Consider the following 20124-nt stretch of genomic DNA (forward strand, 5'->3'; position numbering starts at 1 on the left):
CAAATAAACACCTGGTGTCGTTTTTTATAAATGTAAATTAAATTATGATTGAAAATTCACTAATCGTTATTTTTCTGTTTATCAAAAACTTAAAGAAAAATATACTTCTTTTAATTGACAAAGTTTTACTGCGTATTACGACGTCGTGTGCAGATATTGTTTTACTACTTCAAGATTTATCATAACATTCATAACTTTTAATGAGATATTTTATCGTATCGAAAAAACAAACAAGTTTAACAATCACTTTCCTCGTTGTTTTTTTAGCAGGAGATAGCTGACAGAATATTTTCATATTTTCAAAAACCAAACGTATTTGAGTATATCATTTTTTATTTATTTATTTTTTATTTTAATGTTTTGTATTTTATCATAATACTATTTTAGGAGCGTGTGAAACGATTTTTACGCATCAAACTTTCGGCTTGTATTTGCAACTGTTTATCAAAAGTGAAATTGTTTTCCGATTTGTTTCTAAAGTAAATACAAGTTAAGGCCAAACAAACAACGAGTAGCGCTTGTTATCCAAAATATTAGTTGAACAGAGTAAATAATGGTTTTGTTCGACCCATAAAATATTTTTGCCATTCCGAGAATAATGCTTAATAAGAATAAATAATTTATCCATTCTATTTTTAATGATTGTGGGAGGAAAACAATCGATCAACCTATAAAACACCGATGTAAAATATACTTATGTACCTATATTCAAACTACCATCATAGGCTAAATATTTTAAACATATTTATCTACTCAATGTTATTGTAATTAGGAATATTTCATTTACCAAAGTTATTATTCTAAAAATGTTCAACTTTACATCATAATTTAATAAAATACATCAATTATCTAAACAATATGAAAAATGTATTTATTTAGAAAGATGAAAACATTGACCAATTGAAATTCATTGGATAGACATTTGTATTTGAAGTACTCTTGTAATTATATTATTTAATACCTACTTGTTATTCGAAACTTTACTGGATGATATGTATTTTATAAAACACAATACAAATATATACAAGTAGTTATTAAAGTTTTGAGTGTATTAAAATATTTTATTTTTCGTTAATTTAACTCGTGCGATTCTAACTCTCTGAATATTTTATTATGATGCTTTTTTAAAAATATTTTTTATTATTTTTTTTTGTTTAGGTGGGTGGCTGACGACAACTGGAGTCCTTGTAGCAAAACATGTGGAGGCGGAATAAGGGTACGACACGTTTATTGTGTGGAAGAAACAAATGGCACTAGAACAAAGGTAATGAGAATTGAATTAAAAATCAAATTAAACTGGTAATATAATTACGAATGGTTTCAATGCAGTTTTTTTTTAATTTCACCATGAACACTAGAGCTAGTAGCAAAAATCTCGTCGGTAATTAAACGTTTTCCGTGATTACTGAACAGACATCTATTATGAACGCAAATTAAGAGCCATAGGTTTAGTAATTTATTGTTCTGAATTGACCGATTGATAGAATATATTATATAGCTTGTAATTTTTCTAGTATAATACTGCATTTATTACTTAGTATTTTTTTAAAATTTTAACTAAATCCTTAAAAAAAACAACTCTCTTTTTTAACAAAATATCCTTACGTGTAAATTTATTTAACTATAAGATCTTATAGATAATTGCTAAATATCTGAACTAATCACCAAGTACAAAAGTACAAGTTTATGAATTATAATTATATCTGTGTACGTTAATTTTGTGTATCTTAATTTAAAAAGTTTTCTATTTATATATATATATATATTGAGAGCGTAAAAACCGGTTTTATAATATACCTATTATTTAAAAAAAAAATAAACATTGAGCCGTTAAAAATGTTGCCTCGCCATTATAAAACCAAAATGACAGCTCTGCATTAAGTTAAGTTACTTTCATTGATATATATCTGTGTATAAAGGTGATATACTAACTATTTATTTTAAGTATGATAAGTATGATATTGTTTTTTATTATTATTGTTAATTGTTGAAGGGATGATTTTTTTTTAAATTTGTATGTAGATTATAGTTTCTAAGTAGTGAATCCCAAAGGTAATAAATTGATCTTAACAATTTATTTAGAAGATAACACCGGGAGTTATAATGATTTGTTGATAATATAATTTATTAAAAAAAAAAGTTAATTTTAAAAAAATATACAAGTACAACACAAGTAAGTGCTATGCTAAATAGTACAACTAAATATCAGATATCGCGATATCGATGAATCAATAATAATTTGTTCAGTAATTATTATATTACTCTTGATATTGTGTTACACTCATTGCGTATACATCATGACAATATTAAGCTATGAATTGACTACGCTGAATATATATTGCAGTTTTATCAACACTCCATGTATAAATAATTCAGTTGTCATTTATACAACAATAAATACCTGTATGACTATGTAATATCTAATATAAATATTATTTACACATCCAAAACCAACAAGTTTCATAAATATTCGTAGTATAATTTGATTTAATTGTATTACGAAATGTTATATTTTATCATTGGCTGATGTAGATCAATACGTAAATAATTGTGAAATAAATACAAACAATCACTCATCATCAAATCAAATGTACAGTTAAATAAATAATTATTATTAGAAATAATATTACACTAATACGTGTATTATAATTGTATTACATAGAATTATTATTCAAATAAACGAAGAACTATTGAATAAAATAATATTCACAGTGTATCTAAGTGAACGCAATACATTTTCACTCGATGTATAGAAGAAAAATTGTCGTAGTTATAATAATTAAACATACCCTCTTAGTTGTGCTAATTTCGTAATAAATTATTGAAGTTTTAAGTATCATTCATTCATTTGCATTACCACAACACACTTAAATAATATAAAAATCTAAATAACTAAAAATATAGTCCTTAAGTAAGTATATTTAAAAATTCAAAAAATTAGAATATGAATAAATCAATTAATTAAAGATCAAAAATAAAGCTTAGCATGTTTGATGAATTGCTTTATACAAATATAACAATATTATTACATTGTATATAAGTTATATAATAAATATTACTAAAATAATATTCGTTATCTATTATTGAAATCGTGATCATTAAGTTAGGAATTTTATAAATTTTAATATTATATAATGATATTATTTTATGATTAAAGTGTGTGTAACGAATGACGTTATCGATATAAAATATTTCAAATTCTTAGCAAATCGAGTTCGGATATCAATGGCGATGACTTTCACATGAGCGCATATATTATTATTTACGAACGTTATATATTATTATCTAGAAATGTGAATTCGACATTTGAACGCAGGTCAAAAAAATTCGGTTGACTATAATCTAAGCAAATAACGTAACTTCATGTCATAAGTCTTGACAAACGACAAGATCGTGTATAATAACATACCATTGTAATAATATTTAATTTGGGTTTTGTTTTTATTAATCAAAAACCGAAAAACAGATGAAAATTACTTAGATATTGTAAAACGTACAATGACCCCCGTGAGTAGTTATGATAATATTTGTGGATTTTGTCGAATTAATTTTTTCCCATGTGTACAAATACAGCTGTGATTGTGGTTATAATTTTTCTTGGTTTAGATATATGTACTCAGTAGAAAATATGTTTATGGTAACCCGGCGCTTTTGATAGGCAAAATAGGTACACCACTGGCGCAAATCTATTTTCTAGGAACCACGTACCTATTACACTAATTCATATTAATATATTATTTTTGTACGCTTAAAAATAATGAAATAATTAGGATACCAAGCATTTTAAATATATTTTACTCTTCAGTTGAATACCATTAATATTTACTAGGACGTTTGATGAGTCAAATTACAAATAAATCAACTATCGAAAACGTTTTACTTTATGTTTAAGAGGATTCCAATAATGTAATCAGCGATGATAAATAGGTATACAATTATTAAAAAAAAAAAAATGATAAAAATAAATTTTTAACTTTTATGAATGCATCCTTAAATAAAATCAAAGGTAAACTGTGACTGTTAGTAATTATAACTGATGGAAAGATTAAATGTAACGGTACTTATAAAAAATAATCATTATATTAAACTCAAAAGGAAAGGAACTATGAAAATCTTAATAATTTTAAACTTAAATAATATTTAAGGTAAGAGTATAAAAGCATTTTAATTCATAGTAATGTTAAAATAGAATAAAATCATTTTTTTTCTAATTCAAGTATTGATCAAAATACAGTACTTATAACTATCATAAATAAGTTTATAGTATAATATTATTACCATAACAGTATAGCTATAAGAGTAAGGACTAAATTCTAATTCACGTAATACCAAAAATAAAGTAATTGTCAATAATAATAGCACTTATAAAAACTGATAAGTACTAACTTTTCCGACTACGTAGTTTTTTTTTTTTTTGGCACGTACCTACTATGATCTTGTTTATATTTTTACCTCCTACTTTCTCATGGAAGATTTACAGGTCAACAGACTAATCGCTAAACACTGAAAACCTGCACGTGGTATAATAATAAAATATACGTTTTGTAATACCAACTTCACCCTATTATTTATTTATTGATAATATAATAGTATTTGTGGTGTGATATTTATAAAATAAATGTGAAGACAATTAAGTATTGTAAATTTGTTACTCACCATTTCAATATCACTTTTAATTTGAAAACTAATTTTAATATTATGTGATTTTTACTGAATTTGTTCGATATATATATCCATAAAAATATTGAGGTCTTTAAATTACAAATATTGGCGGTTTTTACAAAATCAATAAAAAAAATACAAACAAACATGAAAACTAACCATAACAAATAATAGTGAATGGTATAATGTACATTATTTTTTTTATTTTTCGGAACTTTTTAGTTGCAAATAATAGCTATATACTCACGACTTGCACAAGTCATAATATAACTCATAAATATATATTTTGAAACACACAAAAATTTAACCTGAGAACGTATATTGCGTGGTTACTCTAATAAAATCATTATAATATACAAATATATTAAACATAATGATATCATATGGAATAACGCGCTCACGCGTGTGTTAAGAACATAATACATTATTATAAGGACTAAATAAGGATATTCTGTACGCCTGCAGCTACGTATAGCAACAGTATCGTTGGTGTGGTGGTGAAGGGGCTCGCAGAGTAGTCAATGGGTGTAGTGGTAGGAGGGTAGAGTAGTGCGCGTGGCGGCGAAAGCGTTCCAAAAATTCGAGACGACGGCCAAAAAGTTATACTCCCACGATAGTCGTTAACGAACTCGTCCCGTACGGTGTTCGTAGTGGTGCTAAGTAAGCGCGTCCGTCCGTATACATAATATAATATATATATATATGTGTGTGTGTGTGTGTGTGTGTACAATATATATATATTGTAGTTATGTAATATATATATATATAAATGTATATATATGTATCATTTTAGTTTATAGGTACAAATAATAATTATACATACGTATACAGAATGATTCACCGAGTGTGTTTACTTCTATTATTTTCCGTTAATAATGAATTAATTTAAATTCTGATTTTTTGAATTTTTTAACACGTCCGAACAACTTAAAAATTAGTGTTATGAACTCTTGTTTTTAAAATGAAAATCTCCATTTTTACTGTAAATTATTTAATGAGTTGTTTTTTATTTTAATGTATATAATTTAAGATTGAAACAAATATTTTCTCAACTAAAAGTAAAACTGACTTTGCATAAAAATAAAATAGAATATTATATGTTATTTTAGATCTATAACTTACTATACTAACGTCAATTTTACAAATTTATTATAAATATTGATGGATTAATATTAATTACTAAAATTTTGAAATCATCATTATTGCACCAATATCTACTAAATCTATTGATAATCTAACCTTAGTACACAAAATTAAATAACTAAAAAACTACACGTTTGAGTCTTGATTTTACTACTTATCGTATTTTTAAGAATTCTTAAATATATATATTTTTTATGCATATTTAAATATTTAAAAAATTATATTTTGAGTAACTGTATTAAAGAAGAAAAAATGTATTAACATGCTTAGTAAATCACCCTGTATGGTTGTATACTATACATATTATCGTATGCATGAATCATTATCTTATCATAGGCTGGCGCGTTTAATGTTCTGCTAGGAAATTCGATCAAATTTTGTACCTCAAAAAAAAAAAGAAACTTGATAGAAAATTGATGGTGATAAAGTTTGTTAAAACTAACGACCACACGACAACGACAATTTACAATGATCGACAGCACGTGTTTAATCATCAGGCAAAGATGTTAACATGATGTAAAAAAAAAAAATACATGATTTATTATTTATTATTTTTTCTTCGATATATCCATATTCCTTGAACGTAAAACATATCCAAATTTAAAATCATACAAAGACAAAAATATCAGAACATTGGATTACCTAATAATATAAATTAATATTGCATTATCATGATTAACTTAAGCCTGTATATTTTATGATATTACTATTTCAAATGTAAATTAATATACATTCCGAATCTTTCATACATTTTGCTCGGCAACCATTATACTTTACTTTTACTTTTATTCGTACAACAATTTAAATGATGCGATCATTCGAAGAAAACATTTAACTTAAGTTCATGAAATAAATTTAAGAGTATTAATGATAGTAATGATGTACTAATGATTTAACATAAAATAATATCTACTATTCAGGTATCTGAATTATTTTTAGAAATACAATAATTTTTTTTTTATGATGATATTATTATAAAGTCTTGCCAGTTATAAATCATAGTATATAAGTACCTTCTATATATTAAAAAGTAAAATAAATTAGAAATATTTTATGGAACTAGATCAGAAATATATTACATTTGTATTTATTTAAAATAATACACTATCTATTATAAAACTTATTATTTTTATTAGACAGTGTAATAGTGTAATTTACACTATTTTGAATCCAAAATTTTCTGCATTTATATTATTGTTATGTTTGTAAGACTGACTTAAATTTAAAATGTGTTATTTTGTGAACTAATGTATAGTACTATAGCAGGAAGCAATCGGAATAGATGTCATACTTTTATTTTAACTCAATAAGACCACCCAAATTTAGGAATCTCCGATATCGATTTGTCCAAAACGCATCAGTTTACTTGTAAGAAACTTATCGATTGCGGCGAATATTTGTACATCTAGGATTAAAGTATTATCATATTTATCTACTATCATGCACTCAATTCAGCTTTGAATCTGATAAAAGCACAGAACAATCAATTGTAAGTTGTAACTTACAGTAATAGTATAAGTCGTTTCATTCAAAACTTAACACACAATTATTTATTTAAACCCATCCAATATATTTTCTATTTTTTACTTTTTAGATATTATATTGATTTTAAAAATACGAATTAATTCATATCTAATAATAAGAGGACTAGATACAATAATAAAATCAACAAAATCAAAAACTAAGCAATAAAAAATATTGATTACAATAATATTTCTGATAATATTTTGAACAAAATAATCAATAGATTATCTTAAGTATATTAAATTGGTATCAAATCACTATTTAAAAAAATAATTTTTTCATATAATTCTATTTGATAATACAAAATTGTATATAAATATTTTTTAAATGTTTATTGATACTTAAAAATAAACTAATAACAATCATTAAAAAATTTACTCACGATAAACTGCAAAATTAAACTATTGTGTTATGTATTTTTATTATCAGTTTAAATAAAAGAAGAATTATACGTATTATACACCTATACATCGGTTAATATTTGTTTAAACAACCCATAGAATCAATAAACACATATATACATATAATACAGTGCTTTAAATGTTAATTACTGAGCTCATTGTACTCGTATCATAGTCGTCCAAAAACATTTTTCAAAACTCACGTAAATACGTTATTGCATATTTGTATGTGGGTAAAAAAGCAATTAACTCAAACGCATTAAGGTCAGTTCCACATTTGTAGCAATGCAACCTCAATTAATAATTTATCATTAGCAATTTTACCAACATTCAACGAACAAAAAATTTTTATGAAACAAATAAATACGTCCAATAACGTTACCACGTTATTAGTTTCGATTCGACAAAATGGTTGTTTTAGAATCGCCCGTATATTAAATTATTTGGTTTGTTTGGTCAAACTTTGATTCGACACATATTAACAACAGTGATTGCAATAAGTAAATGCCACGGGCAACCGTCTCTGACACGCAGCGGTGACGGACTGCAGTGTAATAATATATTCAACAAAATTTACGTCACCAAACTACATATTATTACAACGACATTATAATATAAGTCTAATTACTTATATTTTATTTAGTATTGAATTTTAGTAAATAAATACAAACATTTATGGCTGTACTACTGCTTTATGTAGTTTAAAATAGTATATTGTATATAATATTAACACGATTCTAAGGATAATCACCTACCCAAAATTAAGTCTTTTAATGACCTAGCGACTTATTTACTTAGGTGCGTCTTGAGAGCCCTCTCAAGTGAAAATTAATTTGATTCTGATCAAAGATAATATGAACGTTATAACGTTCACATTACTTATACAGTTTATAAACAATACCATCGCCATTGAATTTATAGTAAACAATAAAATGTTACACAAAATTCAAACACATATGTAATTTTTATTAGAAATTTCAAAAACCTAATAAATAGTTATATTGCCATAATATTTAGCCCCACAAATATGAAATAAATTTAAATTTAAAATTAACTGAAAATAATAATACATCTATAATATAGAGTAATAATTTAATTTACATTTAGATTTTAGTAGATATATTATATATATTAAAATTATGTATACAATAATGCAATATTACAAGTTGTAATTACAATTAAAAATAATAATTGCTATAGGTACCTTCTAAAAAATATGAACAACTAGTTGTTATATAAATTTAGGCAGATGACAAAAAATGAATCATGAATTCATGAGTTCTTTTAACCCATACTCGGATATCCTTCTGGTTCGATGTAAATTATTTATCCAAGTAATTTACGGTGATAACCAGTATGAACGATTTTAAAACAAAATATGTATCTTACTCACTGCAATAATCGTTTAACTAAAATATAATATATATTAGGTAATAACCCACTCGCTGCAATTCGGTAGATATAAGTACATACTACACACTGTATGCAAATAATATAGCCCATACCTACTCATTTCCAGGAGAATTATTTCGAATTATTCACGTCGATTCCTCGATTGCATTATAGTTCATCCTAACAACGTAACCCAATAGAACCAATCTAAAGTGAACAATTCTATAATCGTTTATTATTAATAAATAATAATAATAACACAATAATTCGTTAGGGAGAAACACGCGTTTACGGTTATTTGAACTTGTATTACAATTACAGTATTAATAACAATGCGAATGTACCACCTTGCCGTAATAATTACTATTAGTTCCATGGTGTTTTTGTAAGCAAAGAGGTTGAGGTAAGAGTTAAGACAGAAATCAACAACTTTATAAACATTAAAAAGTAATAGTTTAATTATTATATTGCTTATAGTTTGGGATAGAATCCCAAAATGATGTGACAACCAACTATAAACGCTGTAAATTGTCAAAAATTGTATTAAAAAAAAAAAATTAAATGTATTCTGACTTAGTACTTGTGCTTGATTTCTTTTATAGTATATTTAATGTTCTCAAAATGATATTTTAAATAATGTAACAAATATCACTTAATTAAAAAAAAAATAAATTGTATTACTTTAATAACTATCCCCTGCCTCGATTACTGTTGTTTCTTTACGCTAGATTAGTGTAAAACTAAACTAAATTTAACCAATTTCTGGCTTCAACATATTTACGTACCATATTATTAAATAATGTATTTCATTATATAACTATATAATTATTATGACATACATTGAAAAAAAAAATATTATTCAGTGAAAAATGTATATTTTATTATTACCCTGCATATCAATTGACGATCGGAAAGTTCTAGTACAGCTATTCCGTATTTTTTTTCTCAAACATAAAAACAAATTTAAATTACCATTCGCTTGTTTTTTTTTCTGTTTGACGTTTAATTGACTCACTTTAAAATGCGTGCATACAAAATTCTTGTACGAAAAGTACTTGAATTTACAAAGCAAACAATAAATATGCGTATTATAGAATATAACTGATATTTTATGCATTAATACAATTAATAGTGAAAATTTGTAAAAAAAAAAATGTATGTTATCTGATATATTATTAAAATACACATTAAAAAAATATGATAATCCGTTTAACAGGATTATTTGCATGTTACACTCGTTATCTAAAAAAAACTTAAATATTGCTGACCAGGTATCTTTATTTTATTGTATGTTTGATATTTTCAATATTTCGTATAAAAAGCAAGTCGGGGTACCATGAGAGAATGAGAGAATAAAAAACCTAAATCTAAAACGCCAAATAGATAGGTAAAGTGGACACCTATTTACTGATTAATATGGTAGTGAAAGGATATCAAATTACTAATAAATAGATAGGATCTAATAGATGTATAATAATGCATATTATTATGGAGTACCTACTGTGGCTAAACATAGAACTAATACTAACTCAGATGATTAATCAATTCATTGATGGAGCTACTTAATAATTTCGTCGACTGTAAATGGAATAAATGGATACACGTCATCATATTATGTTAGTGTATATTTTAGTTAATCTATGAGTTAATCGACAATATACGTGTACCTATGGTGTAAATGTGTATAAAAATTAATATTTAATGGGATTATTTAACAAGGTAGAATATTTATATCACGTTAATTCGAACGAACAAAATAGCGTACATTAATCGCACGACAGTTTTCTATTATTTGCATTATACCGCTATCTCCCAGTACTCACCACTGCATTAAAATTCCCAAAAGGACATCGTAAAGTTCTTTTGTTCATTTCGTTTTATTTCCTATTTGATTTTCTTCCATCCCGTATTTTTAAACCCAATAACACAATGCGAGTTTTCGATAAACACTCGCGCGTGGAGTCTAGAAGTTCAACGTATTGCACGTTGAGACTTTTCCGAAAATAAATTAACGAAAAACACGACATTAAATATAAATCAATTCGTGTGTGATGAGAGGGGAGGAGGGCGCAACAATGAGTGCGTATCTCGTAACGATACTATGTCACGTAAGGTTTATTCGAAAGCCGAAGAAAGAAAACAAAATAAGCCATAAACATCAAAATCGGAGGTTTTATTGTGGTTGGTAAAATAAATATAAATACAAATAGCCGTCGAAATAAAAATAAATCTCGGTATAAATTAAAGTCTCGGAATCGTATAATTGTATTTTACCCGTCGGTTTATAATAATTTATGCATGATAACGAAAAAACAGCACACGTTTGCTGTACGCTCAGATACTCAACAGCCATGGTGTTCGATGAACATTACGAAATTACATGGAATTTAGTTTATACGTATAATATATAGGTATACTTTAATTAATTTTTTTTTTATTTTGATTGCATACTAGTGAGTAAGGTCATAGGGACAATAGTGGATATAAGGGATTCTGCTGCACGTTCTTGATTCGAAACTTGCGCGTTATGTACACAAAACTAAATAACGTTTAAAAAATATTCAACAAAATGATGATTAATTTTATTAAAGATAAATTTAAGTGGATTTAAGTTATATAATTAACTTTAGTTAGGTTATTTTAAGTTTAATTTTAATATTTTTAACGTTATCGTTATAATAAACTTTTTCTTTTTTGTACAGTTCATAACACACATTCAATATCATATCCCATATCCCTATTTTAATTACATAAAAATCAAATTATGTAATAAATATTAATATACTAGTTACTTATTTATAAGTTTCAATTAAGGATGTATTCTACATGCAAGTCTAAATAACCACTCATTATAATATAGGTACATAAAATGTGCTTATTGTAAAACATTAAAAAAAAAAAAATGTTTAAATTTATAACACGAATATTTAAAGCTTAAATAAGCATTGTAAAGTAGGTACCACAAAATGAAATACGAAAAAAAAATAAATGGATACGTTACAAAATTTCAGTCCACTACTCCGTTCATATAAACATTAAATAACTATTTACAATATTATTATAAATTATAAATAATTAACTAATACGCATATTATTTTCTTTCGAAAATATTGTTTGTTTGTTATATCGAATTATGTAAATAAAATATTTCCATAAAGTTAATACTTATCGAAAAATTGAGGATTTTCTTTTGAAAGAATCTACATGCACTATAGGTGATAGGTAAATTATACGTATACATCGATTGTATTTCAAAGTGTTTCAATTATTATTGTAATACGTATTGACATATAATCAATGAAAAATCACAAGCTAAACACGCACAAACCATAAAAACTTTAAGTTTCCCTTTTTTTCAAATACACCAATTATACTGCGTTAAACTAGGACATTAAGCTCACATTTAAATATCAATTGACGTGCAAATTATTGGGTTTTTTTCTCACTACCTAGCTATAAATTGTATTATAAACATTTGCACGATTATTTTAGTACAAAATAAGTTTTTACGTCACGTGTTTCGATTTAAGGTACACTATAAAAATTCCAACAATATAGTGCGTATATATATATGACCGATTAATATTATACTTAATCGGCCAAATGATAAAAAGCGCGAAAATAAGAGAATAACAGTCATGAATGCCTATCGAGTTGTATGAGCCTATAAAAAATAATTAAACAAGGATTTGTGGTTGAATTGTATAATAATGTTGTTTGTTTGTCTTTTAGTTTTTTTTTTTTTTTTGTACTCTGCAATACGGCACCGAGATAGAAGTAAAATGTCGTAAAATGAATTGGGACCATTTGACCAAAAAAAAAAAAAGAAAAAGAAAGAAAAGAAAAGAAAAAAAACTAAATTATAATACCGGTGTTTCCATAATTATTATTACGAAACCTCCGTGTTCGTGCATTTATTTTGAAGATCATAAGCCAATGATAAAATAAAATTTAAATAAAATCTAACTTTGAATATTCAACGTACACATAGATCCCGAGACTGTTTAAGGAAATTTACGGACAGCTCCAGACTTTACGGAGACGTGGGTAAACCGTCATTTATGTATATTGTTGAACAAATTTACTATGCAGAGAAATACATTATATAATAATATCATTGTAATACTTTGTGCAAACTTAGATAATGTAATTCATAACAGCTTTTACTCTTAATTTCTAAATGTTTATGTCCCCTATTTATTTCGGCAAAACTTAAACAATAATAAACTTTATTGATCGTTTAACTCACTTACTATTAGGAAGGATATCATCATTATATCTCCACATTACGATTATTCGTTTCGTATGAATTAAGTATTAATAATAATACTAATAATAAATATGAGGGCGGATGTTCGACACGGCAATATAATATTTGCAATTATTACGGTAATGGCCTTTTACAATTTGTATTCAAATAAAAAAAATTGATAAAAATATTTCCTTCGGGCCGGATTTGAACCAGCGACCTATGGATATCTATGATATTACACCACTACAGTCCACCGCTCTACCAACTGAGCTACCGAAGGTTGATTAATGTAGATCATTTTAGCACATTTCAATCGACAATTTGAATTCAAATAAAAAAAATTGATAAAAATATTTCCTTCGGGCCGGATTTGAACCAGCGACCTATGGATATCTATGATATTACACCACTACAGTCCACCGCTCTACCAACTGAGCTACCGAAGGTTGACTAATGTAGATCATTTTAGTGCATTTAAATCGACGGGTTCGCTTTCACCGCAATTATCACCTTTGACAAACTGGCCAAACCTGCTCCGGACTAATATTATAATAGTTCCTTAATGAGGGGTACACCGACACTGCACAGTGCATATAATGCACTTGGGTGTATACGAATTTGTCTATCGCATAGCTCCTGAATAATAATATTATCGTCTTAATATTTTATTGCACATTATTATTCATTATTAACAAACATAATATAATAATCATATGCTGCGTTATCGTTTTATATTTACCTATACCATAATGATCAGCCCCTATTTTAACATTTAGTACGATAATGCAAACACGTAGAACGGATTTAAAATAAGTATAGCTTGTAAAGTTGTAAATGCGTTTTTTTAACTATCCAACAATACTTTATGACTCCATTCCTGCACACACCCTACTCCCTCCGCCACGACTAATATACAGAAAAAGTGTGCTGCATGAATTTTTTTTTTTTTTTATTATTACGGGCAACAGCGTATTCAATATAACAAATTCTCCGAAAAATATACCACGTTTGCTTTATACTCATTCGCATCGTTCAAGTATAGGTACTATATATACATCGTAAAATGTCTACAATAATATAACTGCGTATATAGGGTCAGATTTTATTTCGTTGGCTATAAAAAAAAAAAAAATACAAAATATAAAATATTATACTTTATACTTTGTAGCTGTATTTTTTGCTTTACTGATAAAATAGTGTCGTTCTTCAAACAACATTTTAGATTTCACTACCTTATAAAAACTTATTAAACTATATAATATAAAACTATATTAACTTAACAGCTATGTAAAAAAAAAGGGAAATTATTAAATTACTTCAATAATTTAGTTAAGTTTAGTTTGCTTTACAATTTTTAAGGAATCATAGTAAACCTAAATTAGCTTTCCAATTATATTTTTATTATTATTATCAGAGTATCTATAAAAATTTAAACTTTGAAGTAACGTGAAACATATTTTTGTTCCTGGATTGGAAATATAATTGAACAATGAAAACTATATTAAATTTCGAAATCTCTCTGAAAAAAATGTATAAAAAAAAAGGAAAAAAGGGAAAACCGCTCAAAAATGAATATTATATTTCGAATTCGATAATAATCCTCTTACGCACTAGCTCAAGTGACCTTTCATAAACAATGGTTTATATAGTCTATACATAATATACTCAACTTGAATATTATATTCTCGTATAATGTAAATACAATACAATTACAATGTGTTCATAATATTATAATATAAATTACACGGTAACGAATTCCACTTCCCACGCAACCCATGCAAAAAATAGATGTTATGTACAATTATTGGATAAAAAAAAAATTATATTTTATATCATTACCCATGTAATGTATTAATTAAACAAAACCTTTGGTAACATTACCTATATTGATCGTTAACCTATATATTACATTATTATATTTGATTTCGTATTAACATATTTTCACCGTTATAGGTAGGTACTATTTAAAACTTAAAACTTTTTAAATACACTGTTTTTCTAATTAGTGGTTATCATAAGTAATTAAGTAATTACAAATATTGTATACTACACATTTATACTTTTGAATAAAATAACCACTTACAAAATATAGATAGGTTACATTATCCATAATTGCTTAAATATAAATACGAGTATTCTATTATCGTGTGCCATGACGTATTACTAACATTATAATACATTTGTAAGAGACACGAACATTAAATTATTATGCAATATATATTCTATGTTAGTTTATATTATTGCCTTTCTGACTACCAAGATTATAATGATTAGTCAATTTCCAATTTACTGTATCCATTTACAATAACTAACTTGTGGACTGTGATGCATTATTAGATTTAGTAGCTGACTAACTATATTATTATCAAGTTATACATTTAGCAGCATTAACTAATTTTAAAGCGAAAATTCACTATTATTATAACATTAAATTATTTAAAATTTATAAATTTAGGCGGAGTAAGTTGTTATTGATTATTTGATAGACCACATAGGTCATAGAGTGTAATGTACGATAAGAGAGTTTACAGGATATGAGGGGATCATCGTGGTTGAAGAAGTTTTTATGAAAAATATTATAATAACAGAATTAGTCAGGAAAAGCTATCTGAGTTATCAAGAAATTGTATTTACTATTTTAAAATCTAATTTTTATTTCATAATTATAATTTGCTGCATGACTTATTAATATTATATTAATGTAATATAAAAATCTTGTCCTGTAGCATTTATATACGGTTTTAAAATTATTATTAAAAAAAAGTATATTAACTGTGACTACTGAAATATTGCGCCGTATTTTTAGTTTTTGAACTAAACGTGTCTAGCGATGTTTGTCGAAAGTCGCACACACCACGTCTTCGGCCTCCAAAAATATTGTGCAATATTGTACTGCGCGGTGGTGGTGTTACCGACGTGGTTCTGCCAGTTCTGGTGTATCGAAGTATGTCTTGACGCGTCATTTTAATAATATTATACTTTCACAACATGTTTTGATTATCAGCTGTATGAACCGCGGGTGAAAGTGTGAACAACATCCAACTAAATGCTAAAAACTACTACTAAACTTAACATCCTTCGGTAGCTCAGTTGGTAGAGCGGTGGACTGTAGTGTAAATATCCATGGTTATCCATAGGTCGCTGGTTCAAATCCGGCCCGAAGGAGACATTAATTTTTTGAAATTTATTTCATATGTATTTTTGCGTAAAAATAAAAACATTTTTTTTTATTGCTACCATCATTTAGATGATATTACAATATTACTAATATAATATTTTAATAATATTTAATAACCATGGTCATTATTGTTTTTTCAATTTGCTAGATATTTTAAGGAGAGTTTAGTTTTAGTAGCTTCATATTTTAAATTAATATAACCTTTGGTATTATATTGCTTAAGTTTTCTAATTTTTTTAAAAACTATTTTGCATATTTAACTTATTATACTTATTAGTAATTACCTATATTAGAGTCAGAAATAATAACTGTTGCACCAAAGAAATAAAAACAAAAATATTCAAATAAAAATATACCAATATTATTAAAATCAACGGAGTACGATTACGCGCAGTACCAGAATAACAAAAAAAATGACTTTAACTATTCAAAGGCGTACGATTGAGCGTGAAATTGAATACGACGTTGCCAAATCGTTTATTATAAATTTCAATTATTTCATAATTATTTTTAATATTTAAAAACGGATACAAATACATTTTACTTAAATGTAAATAATTCAAAAAAGTGAACAAATTACAAATAACAGGGTGGTTATGATGGTTACTAGTTTACTTGGTTACTAATTATCAATTGATACTGTAGATTTGTAGACGTATACTGTTTTTTATAGAACATCCATCTAAAATATTCATCTGCACCCGATGACTTATACATCGAAATGTGTACACATTCGCTACTATCTAATCACTATGATTTTTCAAACTTATATGGCGGATTTCATTTTCATATTTTAAAAAATAAATATAAAATGTTAACATTACGAAAAAAAATACTTAGACTGACATAACTGAAACACGAACTTAACTGACAGTAAATAGGTTTAGACTATAGATACATCATGCGCAATTATGGTTAGGTATATTCGTACATGTATCATGGGAATTTACAGTAACGATAATAATTCTGATCCAACACTATAAAGTATGATCTAAATTTTAGATTCTAAAATATTATAACTAATTACTTCTTAGTGATGGGAATTTTGTCTGATATCAGCAAAAATAAGTAATAAATAATCTTTTATAGTAATGCACTTAGAAATTACCGTTCACCTGTATATTTATTTTGACAATGTTGCTTAGAAGTAAATATAATATAGCGCGCGTAATCGTATGCTTAAAAAGGTACCAGCGATAAGGACTGCGTGCAATCGTATAGCACCAATTAAAATAATCAAAAATATTTCAATAGGTATAATTATCGTTTTATATAGTTATCTAATTTATTATATTTTACATTACGTATACCGGTGTACTCGAGTCTCGAATAATTATATTGGTATTGCCGGTATTAGGTATCTAAGAACATTAATTTTATAAAATAATTTTAGGACAGTATTTAAAGTATCATTATCCGTTTATAAATTATACACATTCATATTGATGATAAGTTTTGACTGTTTATTTCTAATTTAAACTTAATTATAAATATTTTAGTAATTAGTAATTACCAATATTATAGTGAAACATTTTTGTACTACAACTCATTTGCATACAATTTTCAAACAATAGAAACCTTTTTTCGGAGAAATTTAATCACGTTTAGAGTGTACATAATTGGGGTACCTCTCCAAATTTTCGAATTGGTCATTACTGATGGTGAAACATTATTATACTCAATACTCAAACAACATTTTCTTTCACCCTTTATAAGGCTTAAGACTTTCTGTCTAATTATAATCTAACCTTTTATAAATTGATCGACAATTTGTTCACTATTATTGTTTACAATAACACTAGAATTATAAAATGTATTAGTAAGTACTTTAAAACCTAGCAGTAAGTTGTTACGTAATATTTGATGATTCTGTCTGTATAGTAATTATGTGTACAATATTTTATTGTATTAATACGTTCCATTTGGAATCATCAAATTTTATAAGGTTCGAATTGCAGTTTTGAAATGTAAACTTTCAGAGTATATATATATATATATATAATATAATACGCGTAAATGCGTAAATACATAAACACGCTAGGTACTGTTTAATTACGCTGGACAATTCTGCGGACTGCTCGAAGTACCATTAAAACGACACATTATATATAATATAATATATATAGAAAGAGAGCGTATGCGATGACTTGTCACATGCACTTGATGACGGTATACTATATATACCTATACATGCATTTCGACGGACTTGTCTACATTTTGGCTAACCCTTTTTCGGCAACATATACGCGTATAATATTAAACTCGAGTGAAACACTAACAGATCGATGTCGTCCGTGCGCGTTAGTGCGCCGTGATAAGTGCGACCATATATAGTACATACACACACACACACACACACATATAGCTTCCCAGTATAATAATACCTATATAACTTCAGCATTTCAGAGGGTGAGTTTTATACTTTTATGTTCACACTTATACGCGCCCGACGTTTATGTACTACAACAATATGGTCGAGAAGAGTTGCGAACACGCGGTCAAGCAATTTTTACGAGTATTTTTTAATAACATCGATGCTGTTCTTTCCCCCATTGTGCATCGCGGATGTGTAGCGCAAAGAAAAAAAAAGAAAAACAATAGTATATAATATTGTATTAATAATAATGCAGTGAATTTAGTCATTTTTTTTTTTTTTTTAATCTTTTTGACAATGTTATATTATAATGTCGCGATGCGCATATGGTGTATTGTGCTTAGTGCAGTTGAATGTGTATAATAATAATATTGTGTTCGCAGAATTTTATTTTCTGTATTTTAGTACATTAACAAACGCACTCACGTGTAGAGTATATAAATTTTAAAAAAATGCTTTACGGTCTTTTAGAGTTGTACGAAGTACAATTTTAATGTTTAAAATGTTTTTCGTGCTTTGGAGCCTTCAGTTTTATTGTTTGCTACTACACTATAATACAATATAAAATCTTATCTTATATATAACTAAAATGTTAACACATAGATCGCCTTAATTTTTGTTAGGTATATTATAATGAATTACAATTTTATTTAACTATATAGTATATAATTATACATTTATACTATTAAGATTTAAAGTACTTTTACACAATTATAGTATTTTTTTTCACTTGATTTATTATAGGTTTATATACCTATATGTATTTATACCAAATAGTCTAGTAAAATTATTATATAGGTTATTGCTTGAATAACGCATCATATACACTCTACTATAATAAAATATTATTTGAGTACACAATTTGTTCTCTAAATATATACATATTTTTAAAAAGTTTACTTGGACATTTAATTAAATTAATGATTTGTAAATTCGAATCGTAAAATGTATTTATGTATTGACCTTTAAATTATATCGAATTCATGATTGAACCGATTATAACTTACTACCAGTCGCAAACAGATTTAAACGCAGGGACGTGGCAAAATTCATATTTAAATTATCTTGGTACATAAATTGTACAATGAATTTTTTGTTTTTTATCATGAGTAAATTATTATTTAAATGACGATTTTTCTTTCTGTATAATATTGCGTTATCTTTCGTTTGCGATCCATTGGAATGAATGTTCAATCCA

The 20124-nt window shown here is 26.3% G+C and overlaps 1 protein-coding gene and 3 non-coding genes across 8 annotated transcripts in view; 2 read left to right on the forward strand and 2 right to left on the reverse strand.

Annotated features, from left to right (window-relative positions):
- The window catches only part of LOC114127316 (ADAMTS-like protein 1), a 170817-nt gene that overhangs the window by 113295 nt on the left and 37398 nt on the right, over positions 1–20124 (forward strand). For all 5 annotated transcript variants that reach the window (XM_050201988.1, XM_050201985.1, XM_050201986.1 and 2 more), the window contains exon 8: positions 1159–1264. In XM_050201988.1, the coding sequence (XP_050057945.1) occupies positions 1159–1264 (106 nt within the window). The remainder of the gene's footprint in view (positions 1–1158; positions 1265–20124) is intronic.
- Trnay-gua (transfer RNA tyrosine (anticodon GUA)) lies at positions 13564–13654 on the reverse strand. The gene is given in 2 exon segments: positions 13564–13599; positions 13618–13654. It is a non-coding gene; the product is annotated as a tRNA-Tyr (tRNA).
- Trnay-gua (transfer RNA tyrosine (anticodon GUA)) lies at positions 13730–13820 on the reverse strand. The gene is given in 2 exon segments: positions 13730–13765; positions 13784–13820. It is a non-coding gene; the product is annotated as a tRNA-Tyr (tRNA).
- Positions 16450–16539, forward strand: Trnay-gua (transfer RNA tyrosine (anticodon GUA)). The gene is given in 2 exon segments: positions 16450–16486; positions 16504–16539. It is a non-coding gene; the product is annotated as a tRNA-Tyr (tRNA).

This window comes from Aphis gossypii, chromosome 2 (assembly GCF_020184175.1).
Source record: "Aphis gossypii isolate Hap1 chromosome 2, ASM2018417v2, whole genome shotgun sequence".
NCBI lineage: Eukaryota > Metazoa > Arthropoda > Insecta > Hemiptera > Aphididae > Aphis > Aphis gossypii.